Source organism: Rhinopithecus bieti, unplaced genomic scaffold (genome assembly GCF_001698545.2).
Source record: "Rhinopithecus bieti isolate Rb0 unplaced genomic scaffold, ASM169854v2 scaffold_39705, whole genome shotgun sequence".
NCBI lineage: Eukaryota > Metazoa > Chordata > Mammalia > Primates > Cercopithecidae > Rhinopithecus > Rhinopithecus bieti.
The window spans coordinates 713,156-730,082 of NW_016816813.1; the positions used below are offsets into that span (position 1 = coordinate 713,156).

Below are 16,927 nucleotides of genomic sequence, written 5' to 3' on the forward strand. Positions count from 1 at the left end.
GATCACGAGGTTCAGGAGAGTCGGAACCATCCTGGGGCTAACACGTGTGAAACCCCGTCTTCTACTTAAAGAATACAAAAAACTAGGCCGGCGGCGGGCTGGCTGCGCCTGTTGTGTTTTTTTTTTTTTTTTTTTTTCTCTCCCTCTCTCCTATGTGCCTGTATCTTTCGGTGAGCTGATGTTCTCTTTATATGTGTGTTTTATGGTTAATACCCCTGGGGAGTCTGGTGTCAGTTTGCCAGTGTAGCTGATGTGTTTTTTCTCTCTTCCTCATTCTGTTCTTATCTCTTGTTCTTGGCTTTTTTTTTTTTGTCGCTGACAGTGATTTGTCGTAGTACTTCCCTACCTCAATAATAAATATATATAATATAAAAAACAATATATGACAATTGGAAACTTCCTTGCCAAGTCAAAAATTAATCTTGGCATAAGCACATAGAAACTCCTTCTGGCCAATGAAAGTAACAGTCTACAGACCTTCATAAGAAAGATGGGAGGTGTAGAACTGAAGGGAATGGAAAAGAAAGCAAGAGAAGCTTTTGAGTATTTTAGGGCTTGGGCAAAGGAAATATAATACTGAGAAATTATAGGTTGAAACACATGAAATTTGCCAATATTTAACCAATTCTGACTTACATAAAAATACTATTTCACATGGTTCAATCTAATAAATAAATTTAGTTTAAAAAAAAATCAAGAGTTAATTGTAAATTACCTTAATTTCCATAGTAGGGACAACAACATCTTCTAAATTCTTAAGTTTAGTAATTGGCTGGTCTGCTGGAATATTTATGCCTTCTGTATTGAAAAATGAAGAGATTTTAGTGACAAACTGAGGAAGAGCATTGAAGGTCAAGCAGGAATAGTCAGCAGATACCACTGGCCCCGACTTGTTGCTAATCTGTGGTTCAGGCTATGATTGAGAAATGAAGACTCTAGGCTTTGGCCACTATGCAGCTCAGGGTCAAAGCTCAACAGTGGCTAATGTAGCTTTAAGTAAATTTGCAGGTTACCTGACAGGGGTAACTAAACCAGATTCCACCTGAGGAACCAGACTAAGCATCTTAAAATACTTACGTAATAGTTTGCATAGTACATAGATAACATACTTCTGTCACATTACTATTAAATGCAACTAAAGACATGTCAATACTTTTTGTTTGCTTAGAGAAACAATATGTGAAGCCTCATTCATGTTTTAAAGTAATAAGAATTTAAAACTTGAAGATATGATTCTGAATAGAAAAAAATGCAATTATTAAAGTATGGGGAGTACTTAGAAGCATACTTAGAGACTAGTCACAAAACCAAAGATTATAGCAGCTTATAATTATCTGAACCGACACAGTAAGAATAATAATTAAACAATGGCATTTTAGCACCTATGGAAGAAATGGTAAAGGCTTTTTGTTTTTAAGTCCCAGGGCACAGTTTTAGTAACCACATCATTTAAAAAAACTTTTGACTCTAGAAATGTTCAGTTATTCAATTATTTGAATAGACTTGCCTCTATGCAATTCTCCGTAATAAGTATGCCAGAAGATTATCAGAAGAAATCAAATAATTAATTTAGTGTAGTCACCTATTATCAGTTCTACCAAGAGATATTAAGTGAAAAAGCAACCAGGGAATGTTGAAGCTATCAGATACAAATTAAGCTTTTGGATTACGTTTGTGATTTTAAACAGATTTACATATTAGGCTCTATAATTAATATATCTCTACAGAGAGTAACATAGCAAGAAAGTAATATTCCTTCTTTGAAACACATACTTCTCTGAGTCTTCCACTGAGTGGCATCTAAGTTTGCTAATATAATATAAGCATCACAAAGTGCCTCAACACTTCTGACCATCTGAGGTCTCCTACTTCTGATAGTACATATTATTCTGTTTGCAGCTTCTGTTCGATCCTATTAATAAAAAACAAATAAAAAACATTACATAAGGAACTACCCAACATTTAAACTTCTCAGAGTTAGAAAAACAAAGAGAAAACCAGAATTTATGCACAAATCTAGACAATGGGATTATAATTCCTCAGATACAAACAAAACAGTCATAAATGAAATACATCAAAAATACATACTCTCATCAATGACTTAGGTGCCTTTCAAAAATCTATTGTTTCCCTTTGCCAGCTGCTGTGAGGAAAAAAGTAAAATACTACTGGTATCTCCTATGCTTTGACAAACATTAAGGAATTTTGAACCAATTTTAATTAATTAATTAATTAGAGACAGAGTTTCACTCTTGTTACCCAGGCTGGAGTGCAATAGTGCAATCTTGGCTCACTGCAACCTCTGCCTCCCGAGTTCAAGCTATTCTCCTGTCTCAGCCTCCCGAGTAGCTGGGATTACAGGTGCCCACCATCATGCCTAGCTAATTTTTGTATTTTTAGTAGACAGGGTCTCGCCGTATCTGTCAGCCAGGATGGTCTCGAACTCCTGACCTCAAGTGATCGACCCGCCTCAGTCTCCCAAAGTGCTGGGATTACAGGTGTGAGCCACCGTGCCAGCCTTGAACCAATTTTAGATGGCATCATAATAACACAAGATTTTAAAAATAAATATTCTAGGAAAGACTGAATATCACACTTCTAAAAGGTATATATGTTTAATCCAAATACCTCATCAAGCTGAGAGCTTTGTTTAGGCGCATTTTTAGTTATTCTACTTCTTCTTGCTACCTCTGGTTTAGTCAGAAATTCATCTCTGTTTGCATTTGCTAAGGCCAGTATAATAAATAAAGTATGATGGGGGTGATCCATTGAAATTCTAGAGATTAGCTGTAAGAAAATTAAGAACTATTAGATTTATGCAAATAGACAAAAAAAATATAATCCATATTTTTCATTTTGGTTAACATTAAAATGTGTATTACTGTCTAGATACTGCAGTGGGTAGAGCATGTATGTCTGCATGTGTGAGAAAGAGGCAGAGGCCTATGAGGAATTAGAGAAAATGAGTAATTTATGTGATGTGAGAAGAGACAAAATATAACATTTTGTATTTCCATTTCTTAGAGGGAATGGTATACATACTTTATATAATATATAGTAATAATAGAAAATAATTATTGTGGTTTGATTTTCAGGTTTACTTACATTATTGAGGACTTCATGAAATCCTAGGCCTCCCATCATCTTGGTCCCCATTCTAGCAGCCAGTTGGTACATAAGAGGCAAAAATTTATATGATGGAATCTTCATTCCATCTCTCTACCATTAAAAAAAAGACACAAAATTAATAAACAAGGTATTTCAAATATTCTCACATCTAAGCAAATAAATTATTTTAAGACAGTGCTCCTCTATTAGCACAAGCAAGTGGTTAACAAAACTTCATTAACTATATTTTTTTCCTTCATTTCTTACGTTATCTGAAGGTCTTTCTAATGGGTACTCTAGATTAATGCATTGGTAAATCAAAATATTTGGTCCTAAATTAAACTGGTTTCAGAACTGGAATACTTGGTACTGCTTATATTCCAAAAAATCTAAGGAAGACAAATGTGATCTTGATTCCTGAGAAGTCAGTGTACAATAAAATGAAGTAATTGCTTTTCCCCATAGGCCAAAAGTAATATTTAGTGTATACTACAGCAGAGATGGATTGTATCTATTATGTCTTATTCTTTTACTGCAGTAGAAACATTTTATCTCTAACCTTCAAATTGACTGACTATATATCTTGTCAACATAAATTTAATATTAAGTGTCATCACTATAACATTTCCAAAGAAAAACTTACACAATACTGCTGTCTTGACATTTTCTTAAAAATGTATTTTCTCTACTTACAAAAGTAATTTATTGTAAAATCCCAGATTTTGCAGCAGGGGAAAACCCACCTGTGATCACATCATCTTTAATTGCTTTCTAAATCCTCCAATCTAATTCCCCATTCTAGACACTCTCCTATGGTAACTGCAAAGACATAAGACCAAGCTAAATTCTCTCACCTCCACACAAACTTGCATCATTTAGAGCTTGTCAGCTTATATAATATTATAATAATACAAAGGAACTTTTGTAGAAACAAGACTAGAACTTGTAAATAATTCTAAATACAGATCAAAGTTTAGAAAACTACAAAATGCTACTCATGTATAGAGCACTGGATGAAGTGCTAGGAATACAAAGAGGTATACAAAATCCCTGATATCAAGGGGCTTACGTCTAAGTTTTTCAAGCACAGGGTAGAATATTGGGCTGAATAACACTTGCCTTCATCATGCCATTGACCTCAGAAACTCCAGAATTTTCAAGCCAGAGGGAACAAAGTCGGAATACCCACATATCATGTTCTTCTCCACTTAATAAGCAGTTGATGTAATTTTCAACTGCTTTACATAAGAAGCGTTTACGATCCTCTTTCAGTGCACGCAGGGCAAGTTCATCCAACTCCAGCTCTCGCTGAACCTTTACTGTGTATCTTGCATAGAATAATTAAGGTAAAACACAAAAGCCATGAACTTTAACAGAACTACAAAATCACACACATGATATACAACATAAATGAAAAAAATTGGGTTTTTATCCCAGGGAAAAAAGCAAACTTCTAAGGATTATAAAGGAAATAAACTTACTTTTGTCTTAACTGTGCAGTTCACACACCTAGGCATCGAAGGACAAAGGGGACTCTCCCCAAGCTATTTAGCTAACTTAAACCTCTACTTACACTAAAATATACAGATTCAACACAGGCTTAAATAAAGGGATTTAATTACATCAAAATCGGTAACTTTTGTAATTAATTTCAATATCTATCTCCTTTTCCACTACAATACCAACAAACCAAAAAAGCAAAACAGAAAGCTAATATCTATATTCTCCACAATGAACTTAGAAGCAGAGCATGAATTATTTACGAAAGAACACATGTCAATCTCTTACATACTAATTTGTGATTAACTACATACAGTAGGACCAAGGCAGACAGGGCACAATGCCTAACACCGATAATCCCAGCACTTTGGGAGGCCAAGGTGGGCAGATCGTTTGAGCCCAGGAGTTTGAGACCAGCCGGGGCAACATGGCAAAACCCCATCTCTGCAAAAAATACAAAAATTAGCCAGGTATGGCGTGCACCTGTAGCCCCAGCTACTTGTGGGGCTGATGGGAAGAATCATTTGAGCCCAGAAGGTCGAGGCTGCAGTGAGCTGGAGGACAGTGATCACACCACTGTACTCCAGCCTGGGTGACAGAGTGAGACTTTGTCTCAAAAAAAAACCCAAAAACCAAAAAACAAAAAGAACCCAGAAGACCAAGATAATCTATCTATAGTTAAGCCAACCTTTAGTGCTCACAACTATATCACATAAAAAGACCAAGTCACTCTTTCTGTGCAAAAACATTCACTCAGTTAACTGGTGAACATAGAATTGTCACTTGTAGAAACCTCGTTACCTGTTTGTCTGAATTTTATGTTCCCTAAGGAGACCTACTTCCTCTTTGGCTCTTTTCAGGAGAGCTTGCTTGTTTTCAAATTCTGATGATTTCATGTAGTTTTCAATTCTTTGGTATTGCGTATCTGAAAACCGGGCTAATGACAGAAATGCCTTCATTTTTCCATTTCTTAGCTCATCATTACTTTCTCCATCATAATTTCCAGCAACTTCTACTGCCTTCAAGAAAACACAACCAATTTAAATTATATTTACAAATACTAAATACATCTAAAGAATCACTCGTATTAAGGTAATACACTAAAGTTTAACTTATATACATGTAAAAGCTAGCTAAATTATATGAACTATTGCAAGCTTCTCCAAGCCGTGGCCCATGGGCCGCATGTGGCCTAACACAAATTCGTACATTTTCTTAAAACATTATGAGATTTCTTTTGTGATTTTTTTTAAAGCTCATTAGCTATCATTAACATTAGCGTATTTTATGTGTGGCCCAAGGCAATTCTTTTTGCAATGTGGCCCAGGGAAGCCAAAAGATTGGACAGCCCTGAACTATAGTATTTTCTTGACTTTTCAAAACAACTTTGACAGTGTAGAAATAACCCAAACAGCTAATACTCGTAAAGAAGTCTGCAAAAACAAATAACTTTATAAAATTTAAAGACAATCAGGCTGGGTGTGGTGGCTCACACCTGTAATGCCAGCACTTTGGGAGGCCAAGGAGGGTGGATCACTTGAGGTCAGGAGTTCGAGACCAGCCTGGCCAACATGGAGAAACTCCGTCTCTACTAAAAATACAAAAAATTAGCCGGGTGTGGTGGCACACTCCTATAGTCCCAGCTACTGGGGAAGCTGAGGCAGGAGAATCACTTGAACCTGGGAGGTGGAGGATGCAGTGAGTCAAGATTGCGCCACTGTACTCCAGCCTGGACAACAGAGCAAGACTTCATCTCAAAAAAAAATAAAAAGTAAAAAATAAATAAAGACAATCACATCATGTGTTTCATGTTACACTTATTTAGTGAGGTAACTATTTCCAGAATGAGTGAATCTAAAGGAATGAGGGAGAAACAGGAAAAGTCAAAGGGGGCTAGTGTACGGAAGCCTTTACTTGTGGGTGGCTGGGCTAATGAAGAGCAAAGGCTGACTTGCCTATTCCTTAATCAGTTATTTTTGTAGATGAATAAATGAAGAAATTATCAGAAACAACCTGCTGAAAGGGTAGCTGGTAGTGGAGGCAGTAAGGAGGAAGAAGAGATACTATACTTGGGCCTACTTTCCAAATCAGCTGCTTCATTTCTGTTTCACTCCACTCTAGAGACTATACAGAGCTACAACAGTAATAATATATAGAAAAATAAAACCATACTTTTATTTGCTTTTGAAATATATTGATCTTGATGAAAAGATGAAGCATATTCATGCTAAGTAACTTATCTTAAAGGTTGCTCCAAAAATCTTACCTTTTCTAGATAGGTCTGCATGATGACCGCAGGATTTTCTAAGCAAGTTTCTGCTAACCAGTTGCCACAAACCCTTAGACATTCTGTGTATATAAGTTTTAGGCTGGGATTGTTCTGTACAAGAAAGGCAAAATCTTAAAATACATTACCATGACTGTACCCAACTGTCCTTCATGTAAGGGGAAAAAAGCAGGTTAAAAATGTTTTTCCTCGGTAGGTGGGGGGAAAAAAAGTTTTTCCTCATCTGCTTTTGCCATACAACTACTTTAATAATCCCATGTAGGAAATGATCATCCTCTCTTTATTATTATTATTGCCATTATTGGAGCAAGTCACATTTATTGAGTACTTACATATGCCCGACACTTTGTAAAGGCTTTATATATATTAACTCATTTAATTCTCACAAGAATCCTATTAAATAAGTACTATTATTACCCCCAATTTGCGGATTAGAAAACTGAGGTACGAGGAAGTTGGGTAACTCCAGACAGCACATACTTCAGGGCAAATACTATTAAGCAATATTTACACATATCATATTGGCATTCAGTGCTTTGGTATAATGATTTCTCTAATAACAGAAGATGCTATACAATGAATGCCCAACATCAAAAAGTACAGTAAAGGCCAGGTGTGGTGGCTCATGTCTGTAATCCCAGCACTCTGGGAGGCCAAGGTGGGTAGACTGCCTAAGCTCAGGAGTTCAGACCAGTCTGGCCAACGTGGTGAAACCCCAGCTCTACTAAAAATACGAAAAAATTAGCTGGGCATGGTGGCGTGTACCTGTAATCCCACTTACTCGGGAGGCTGAGGCAGGGGAATTGCTTGAACCAGGGAGGTGGAAGTTGCAGTGAGCCGAGGTCATGCCACTGCATTCCAGCCTGGGTGACAGAGCAAGACTCCGTCTCAAATATAAATAAATAAATAAAAAATAAAGCACAGTAGGCCGGGCGCGGTGGCTCACGCCTGTAATCCTAGCACTTTGGGAGGCCGAGGCGGGCGGATCACAAGGTCAGGAGATCGAGACCATGGTGAAACCCCGTCTCTACTAAAATACAAAAAAAATTAGCCGGGCGCGGTGGCGGGCGCCTGTAGTCTCAGCTACTCAGGAGGCTGAGGTAGGAGAATGGTGTGAACCCGGGAGGCAGAGCTTGCAGTGAGCCGAGATCGTGCCACTGCACTCCAGCCTGGGCAACAGAGCGAGACTCCGCCTCAAAAAAAAAAAAAAAAAAAGCACAGTAAGCTGATATTCACTAAGCAGGAACATGTCTGTGGGACACCACTGTAGACAAACGTTGGGGACACCAATGTCTCTACTTTATCCAGTGTGTATGCTGGGTTTATAGCTGAAGTAGCAACATAAGTTTGCAAAAACTAACAGGTAATGTTAGATAAAATATTAGATGTGATATTTTCAAAGCATTTGGATTGACAACCTAACTGTCCCAACTTGCTTTTATTTTCTAATTTAGTTCTCTCATTCATTTCCTCTTCCCTTTTTTCACTTGCCATTTCAAATTCAGAATAGCTATTTCATTCATTTCCCACATACCTTTCTTGAATTCTGTAGGAAGTTAAAGGCTTAATACTGGGATGCATTAAATGAATCTACCACATGACGAACTAATAGAATTGTTATATATAGGAAAAAGTTTCTAAACTTCTTTTACAAATTAATTTTCAAGACTAGTTTTACAATATCTTGTTCATAAATTAGTAATTTCAAGGCTCTAATAAAATTGTTATTAAAACGATTTTAAAGCACATTTGTGTTTTTTAAATAAGAGTAAAACACTAATCCAGCCAATAAAAAAACAAACCGCTGCACAGCTGGCATCCAACTTCTTGATCATTTGCTTGAGAATACTCAGGGCAAGACTCTGCTCCTTTTTTGCCCAGAATACTTGTGCTTCTTCCAGCTGCCACTCAGAGACTCCACAGCTAACTGGATTATACTGTTTAATTTGAAATATTGCCCTTTCAGGGAGCTGAAATGAAAATGACATATGGGAATAAATACTTCTACTATTACTACTACCACCATCAATAATAATAATAATGAAAGCAGTAACTACCATTCATTGAGAACTTAACTACTTGTCAGGGGCTATCTTAAGTACCTCTCTGTCTGCATGACATTTCCCCAACCCCACGTATGCCTATCTGTCCGTCTCTCTCTCTCTCTATATATATATGTATGTGTATCTGTGTGTCTATACATACAGTTTATAAAATCACCGAATTGTTATCAATATAGTATGTTAGGTATCTTCTCATTTTATAACCAGGAAATTGAGGCTGAGAAAAGATTAAGTACCTTGCCCAAGGCGTAAAGTCAGATCTAATTCCAAAATGGGAACTCTTAAACAACTATCTTTACTATATATTAATAGAGATCACTATCTCTTAATGACATTTCTTTTTCATTCAGGCTTTCTGTTTTTTAAATAATAAAAGGAAGGTCAAGAGGTAAGATGACATAGTTTTAAATTATATTTACCTGAGTGTTCTTGAAAGTTCTGGACAGTATAGAGAGTTCTACAAGGTGTTTGGTGAGAATCTCCTTAATACATTCTCTTTGTGAGTTCTCTATTTCCTTTTCCATCAGGATCTCCAAAATGACTGTGCGTAGAGCCATGATAGGCTCCTGAAAACTAAAATCACTGTCCTTGAGAAGCTGGGAGTGTTTCTGCCACTTAATATATACTTCAGAGAGTTGTCTATGTGTGACTGATCTGAATGCCACATCATAGAGTTCATGTAAGCAAGATAAATGAAAAAAAAAAAAAAAAAACTATGTAAGTTCTGAAACTTAAGACATAATATAATAATACAAAGGAACTTTTGTAGTGACAACACTAGAACTTGTAAATAATCCTAAATATGGATCAAAATTTAGAAAACTACAAAATGCTATGTGGTCAGAGCTCATAAGAGGTTATTAGCAGAGAGGCCACAGATAAGAAACATTAAAAAAAATTTTTTTAATACTCTGACATTACAAAAAGCAGCCCTTCTAAATACTCTTCTGAAACAAGAATATATTCATCAGACCTATCATAAAGAATGCCTACATCTTTAGTCCTGCTTCAATACTGCTTGTAGTAATGAAGACATGTCAGCAAGGAAATGAGGGATCCCCTACTGGGGACAACTTGATGCATAATTATAGATGTCAAAAAAAATCACAATCCAGTGAAGGAAAAGCTGGCATCTGGCAAAGGTTTCATTTACCAACATTATTAAAGGAACAGAAAAGGCATATTTACAATTAGTTTATATGAATAGTATGCTTCCCAAGTAACTGAACTATGAAATACTACCCAATCCTTCAGGGACATTTATTGAAAGAAATAAGAAAGAGGAAGCAGGGAGAGTAAGAAGACAAAGTGATGACTAAGAAATGAAAGCTCTTTTAAGTTGCTTGATAGAGAAGGAACAGTAAGAAAAATGCTAGGAACCAAAACTTCAATTCCTCTCTAAATGATCCTACCACAGCAGGTCTCAAGCTTTTTGAGGAACTCCTTTACAATCAAACAGATTATCGAAGACCCCAAAGAACTTCCAATTGTTGGACCATATCTACTGATATTAGATATGATATCACATTAGAAAGACTGAGAAAAATCTAAAATGTATTAATTTATTCAAAATAATAAATCTATATATCATAAATAACAATTTTTAGGAAAAATAACTGCAGTAGTTTCTCTGTATGTGCAGAAAATTGGCTCCAAGACACCTTGATAATGCTGATGTTCAAAGTCCCTTACTTAAAACGGCAGGATATTTTCCTATTACACATAACCTCTAGATTACATGTAATAGGAGAATGTGCATAGGTTATACACAAATCTCTAATTACATATAATACCTACTATAATGTAAATACTATGTAAATAAGTGTTATATCCTATTCTTTAACATTTTTTTCAAATATTTTTTATCACATTTGGTTGAATCTATACATCGAAACCTATAGATAAAGAATTTCAACTGTATACTTCCCAAAACAAAACAAAACAAAACTTAGTGAGAATGGCACTGTTTTGCATTTTTGCAAATCTCTTTAATGTCCCGATTAACAGAACGAGATGAATTCTCATCTCTGCTTCTGCATTCAGTTTGTTACGATTTGACGTTTTGGTTGAAGTACACGAATGAAATCTAATCTGAGAGCATAAGCGTTTGTTCACCAGTTCATCCAACTTTCCCTCTGCTTCTCTTCTTCCTATTTCTCTACCAAAGAGCCAGATTATTCTTTAGGCATTTCTTCTTTTTAAAATTTATTTTTAATTTTTATGGATATATAATAGTTGTATATATTTATTAGGTACGTGTGATACTTTGATACAAGCATACAATGTGTAATGATCAAATTTGGGTAACTGGGATGTCCATGATCTCAAACATTTATCATTTCTTTATGTTGGAAACATTCCAAACCTTCTTTTGTAGCTATTTAAAAATATACAGTAAATTACTGTTAACTACAGTTGCCCTATTGTGCTATCAAACACTAGATCTTATTCCTTCTATTTACCTGTATTTTTTTACCCATTAACCAGCCACTCTTCATCCTCTCCCTCCACAACACCCTTCCCTGCCTCTGGTTACTATCGTTCTATTCACTGTTTCTTAAAGAATTCTATACTCTTTTTAGCAGGAGAAATCTTTCATTCAGAGGAAAAATTTCTTGATTTCTGGCAGTAAGAACTGCCAAGGTACTTACTAATGAAAGCAGAAAAGAGTTTTGTTCCTTTATTTTCTTCCTAAGAAAAGCCACATTAATATGTATGTCTTCTGCTATGTCGTTTTGAAAAAGCTATTATTCTTTTCTTCTGACTCTTAAAATTTCCTTCTGTTTTCTACTTCCAGAACATATTCCAAATTTTATTTTTGCATAAAGGTAGGGTGACCTTAGTCATTTATATCCTCTTTCTTTCCTCTTATAATAATAATAGTGACTCAAAATAGCACGGCTAAAAGGGGCTTTAGAGACCATCAAATATAAATCCCTGACTTTAGAAATGAGGAAACTGAGGACACAAAACACTTTACTTTGTCATCCTGACAGACTCAAGGCTGCCCTTACATAACTCTTCCACTTCTTTTACTCTAGCAGCAAGGCAGACATAAAATAACAGTAATGCAATGTAGTGCTAAAACTGAATGGAGTGTAACATGCTGTGCAAAAACATGAGGAAACAATTTTATCTGGGTAGGCCAGGGAAAAAGTTATAAAAGAAAAGCATATTCAAGCTGAATTTTAAAACATCAATTTTACAATGACTATTTTGGAAAATGTTTAATAAAAGCACAATTCACTGGGGCTAATCAACTTATATCTTGAAAAAAGGAAAGAAACACACACATCTGTTCTCTACATAGTTTTCTGTTTGTTTGTTTGTTTGTTTGTTTTTTGAGACAGAGTCTCGCTCTGTTGCCCAGGCTGGAATCCATAGCACAATCTCGGCTCACCGCAACCTCTGCCTGCTGTGCTGGGTTCAAGCAATTCTCCTGCTTCAGTCTCCTGAATAGCTGAGATTGATTACAGGTGCCCACCACCATACTCGGCTAATTTTTGTATTTTTAGTAGAGATAGGGTTTCACCATGTTGACCAGGCTGGTCTTGAACTCCTGACTTCAAGTGATCCACCCACCTCAGCCTCCTAAAGTGCTAGGATTACAGGGATGAGCCACTGCGCCCAGCTTATAGTTTTTTTAAAGTCACTACTGGTAACAGAAAAGCTGCACTTTAGGATAACAAAGTCATGTGAATTACATACTTTGAGAAAAGCTCCCCAATGCTTTCCAGCTCTCCAATGGCCTGCAACCTGCTGAGTGTGGGGTAGAGCGAATACACAGACTCAAGGCTGCGCTTACACAACTCTTCCACTTCTTTTACTCTAGTAGCAAAAAAGAAAAGACACTCTGAAAACAAAGAAAAGGTTTTCAGGGAAATGAAAGTTCAAATTTGTTGTTAAAGAGTTCTCATCATAGGCTTTGCTACTGATCTAGTAATACTAACAAGCAACAGTGAATACGAAATAGCAGCGGAAACAAAATACAACTGATCCTTGAACAACACAAATTTAAATGTGTGGTCCACTTATACTCAGAGTTTCTTCCATCTTTGCCACCCCTGAGATAGCAAGACCAACCCTTCCTCCTTATCCTACTTAACATGAAGGTGGCAAGGATGAAGACCTTTATGATAACCCACTTCCACTTAATTAATAGTAAATATATGTTCTCTTGTTTATAATTTTCAATAACATTTTCTTTTCTCTAGCTTACTTTATTGTAAGAATATGGTATTATAATACTTATACAAACTATGTGTTAATCTATTGCTTAAGTTATTGGTAAGGCTTCTGGTTAACAGTAAGCTATTAGTAGTTAAGCTTTTGAGGAGTCAAAGTAATACTCACATTTTCAAATGTGTGAGGAGGAGGGGCTCAGCACTCCTAACCTCCAAGTGGTTCAAGGATCAACTGTAAACCTTGGAATCACACAGACCAAGATCTAAATTGCAGTTCTGTCACTTATAGCCGTGTAACTTTGGGCATGTTACTGGACTTCTCTAAGCCTTTTTTCGCATCCATAGTTATTGTCATGATTAGAGAATACATATGAAAGGAGTCTAACAGTGGCTAGCATATCATAGGCACTTAAATGATAGTAAATTTTATTTCTGTGATAAACATAGGATTTATTAAGTCACTACTGTTATAAAAACGCTACATTTGTTTAGCCCATTATAATTATTTCCTCATGTCTCATCACATTTGTGCCTCAAAACAAGTTTGTAAGTATTAACCATGAGTTACAATTTTATAAATTAGAACACTAAATGCCATACAATTACTAAATGAGACAAGATGAAATTCTCAGGATACTTGTACTGGAAGAGAACAAAGAGGGAATCACCAAAACTTTCTTGAAGGGTCAGGGTAAAGAATGAACCTGGAATCCCAGAAACAATTTGTTTTGAAGGAGGGTAGAGAATTCCACGGAAACATCTGATCACAGCCACTAAGTCTTTATCTCTTCATCAATGCAAATCCTTACATTAAAATTGTTTTTCAAGTTTTCAGAAAAGAAGCCATGACATTAAATGTTAAAATACAGTAACTTTGTCTTTTTATAATACCTTGCATATTTGAGACTTTCATAAAATGCAGAGAATTCTCTGTCTCTTAGAGATTGTAGAGCACTGTACAATGATTCATGGTAACTGGTTCCTTCTATTTCTTTGCTGTGAGATAATAAGTCAAAGAAAAAAATATATTTAAAAACAGAACCCTAAGATATACATGTACAAATAGCTTCACCAAAGGACAAAATGTTTAAATTAAAATTTCTCCATTCTAAAAAATGTGTTTCTAGAATTTTTTGTAAGAAATACAAATTTTATGAGTCATTTAAATTCTTTAAGCAGAAAAAAAGGAAATTACTCAGATACTTTGCCTGGTTCTAAATATGCTCTACTTTTATTTATTCAATAAATACCTATTATGTGCCAGGCACTAGGCACAAGGAGGATTTACAAGTTGACAAGTCAGATCAGGTCTCTACTCTCATGGAATTTATGTGCTGGTTTGGAGGAATACACAATAAATAAGTATTGGAGAGTAACAAGGGACATGCAGAGAATTAAAACAGGGTAACAAAACAAAATGGCTAGACGGCTATTATAGAATAGGTAGTCAAGAAAGGTCTCTCTGACAGAGATACAATATTATTTAACTAGGGTCAGAATGAAAAGAAGCCACTCGCATGGTAACTGGGGGAAAAGGAGAAGATACATCTAAGGCCCTTGGATAGAAACAGCTTGGCCTGATAAGAAAACACAAGAGAGGCCTGTGTGGCTGAAATACAAGGGGAAGGGGAAGAATAGTATACATTGATTTACAGAGGCAAGCAAGAATCAACTCACATAGGAAAAAGTTTTTAAAATGAGGGTATATCTCTAATTTTATAGCAGTCTTACAGTTTGAAATATTTGAAAGGCACTCCAATAATTATTATTTTTTGAGACAGAGTCTCACTCTGTTGCCCAGGATGGAGTGCAGTGACATGATCTCAGCTTACTGCAACCTCAGCCTCCCAAGCAGCTGGGACTACAAATGCATGCCACTGTGCCCAGCTAACTTCTGTATTTTTTTGTAGAGATGGGGTTTCACCATGTTGCCCAAGCTTGTCTTGAATTCCTAACTTCAAGTCATCTGCCCTCCCGGGCCTCCAAAAGTGCTGGGATTACACGCACGAGCCACCACGCTCGGCCAATAATTTTTTTTTCTATGAAGGCAACAAAACATACTTAAACATAATTTATTTTTTAGTGTTTATATTATCAAAAAACTTTACATAAATATGAAATCCTTTATTAGATTAGGTGCTTGGCTTTTCATTCAGAAAACATGGTGACCTTACATACAGATTATAAATGTTATCTTCCTGGGTAACTGAATGGTTTTTTTTGAGACAGAGCGAGACTCTGTCGATCTTGGCGATTGACAAGTGGTGCGATCTTGGCTCACTGCAACCTCTGCTTCCCAAGTTCAAGCACTCTCCTGCCTCAGTCTCCTGAGTAGCTTGGATTATAGGCGTGCAGCACCACACCCGGCTAATTTTCGCATTTTTAGTAGAGATGGAGTTTCACCCTGTTGGCCAGGCTGGTCTCAAACTCCTGATCTCCAGTGATCCATCTGCCCCAGCTCTCAAAGTGCTGGGATTCCAGGCGTGAGCCACCACACTGTTATTTATTTATGTATTTATTTATTTTTTAAGAGATGGAGTCTTGCTCTGTCGTCCGAGCTGGAGTGCAGTGGCGCTATGTCAGCTCACTGCAACCTCTACCTCCCGTGTTCTAGCAATTCTCCTGCCTCAGGCTCCCAAGCAGCTGGGACTACAGGGGCAAGCCACCACGCCTGGCTAATTTTTTGTACTTTAGTAGAGACGTTGCCCAGGCTGGTCTCAAACTCCTGAGCTCAGGCAATCCACCCGGCTCGGCCTCCCAAAGTGTTAGGATTATAGGCGTGAGTCACTATGTCCAGCCGTATTATTTTTTAATAAAAGAAAATATTTCATAAATAAAGATAAGCGGTCCTTTGTGGATCCTCCAGTCAATATGTGTTATCTTACTGACTAATATGTTTGTAGCAGGGAGTAGAAAGAGGAATGCCTATACTTTGCTTGACACGCCTTAGTCCAACAAACAGTATGTGAGATGATTCTCATAAGAAAACCCTTTTCATGTTTCTGTTTTTAGAAATACTTAGGGGTGGGGTGAAGTTGTCCTAATGGAAGAAGAGAGTAAAATTCAAGCCTAGGTGCCTTAACTGCTTATTGCTATCTTACTGAAGGATTTAGGGCTATCTATAGCTTGCAACATCTACTGTGTGTGTGTGTGTGTGTGTGTGTGTGTGTGTGTGTGTGTATAAACTCCTGTTATATTCACAGAACAAGAGTAAAACAGTTGTTGTTTAGAACTAGGAGAGAGGCAAAAAAAAAGAAAATGAAGTCAAATTTCTTCTTACCTGACATTGGTGCAATGGTCCCACTGCATATTCCTCCATGCTGCTTGGTAATGGAGTTCCTGTAGTTCAGGACACCAGTCTTTATTTTCATAATCTAATCCTTTCAAATACACAGAAAGAATATGGCAGAGTCCCAAATTCTGCAAGGCCTAAACAGGAGTTATTTTTGTTTTTAAGTTAAGTAATCAAAGATATCAACAGAAAACCAGAGAAAAAAACAGCAAACATACAAATTAACTTAAACAAATTTTAGTTCACAATATCGCTTTAAATCCCAAAATATCAGCTGAGTGTGGTGGCTCATGCCTGTAATCTCAGCACTTTGGGAGGCTGAGGCAGGAGGATCACTTGAGCCCAGGAGTTTGAGACCAGCCTGGGCAACAAAGCAAGACCTTGTCTCTACAATTTTTTTTTTTTTTTTTTTTAAATTAGCTGGGTATGGTAGTGTGTACCTATAGCCCCAGCTAGTTGGGTGGCTGAAGTGAGAGGTGCCCTTGAGCCCAGG

The 16,927-nt window shown here is 36.6% G+C and overlaps 2 protein-coding genes across 3 annotated transcripts in view; one reads left to right on the forward strand and one right to left on the reverse strand.

The window, feature by feature from the left end:
- CUNH11orf65 (chromosome unknown C11orf65 homolog) overlaps positions 1–3,182 on the forward strand; it is a 112,673-nt gene extending 109,491 nt beyond the window's left edge. Inside the window, exon 9 of one of the 2 annotated variants that reach the window (XM_017855265.1) lies at positions 3,096–3,182. In XM_017855265.1, the coding sequence (XP_017710754.1) occupies positions 3,096–3,132 (37 nt within the window). In that variant the 3' untranslated portion in view covers positions 3,133–3,182. The remainder of the gene's footprint in view (positions 1–3,095) is intronic. The other variant, XM_017855266.1, reaches the window with a different exon arrangement.
- The window catches only part of ATM (ATM serine/threonine kinase), a 133,098-nt gene that overhangs the window by 25,238 nt on the left and 90,933 nt on the right, over positions 1–16,927 (reverse strand). The window contains 12 exon segments of the mRNA XM_017855270.1: positions 716–798; positions 1,774–1,912; positions 2,629–2,787; positions 3,106–3,219; positions 4,228–4,435; positions 5,410–5,627; positions 6,875–6,988; positions 8,698–8,865; positions 9,378–9,612; positions 12,667–12,786; positions 14,034–14,138; positions 16,423–16,571. Coding sequence (XP_017710759.1) covers positions 716–798; positions 1,774–1,912; positions 2,629–2,787; positions 3,106–3,219; positions 4,228–4,435; positions 5,410–5,627; positions 6,875–6,988; positions 8,698–8,865; positions 9,378–9,612; positions 12,667–12,786; positions 14,034–14,138; positions 16,423–16,571 — 1,812 coding nt within the window.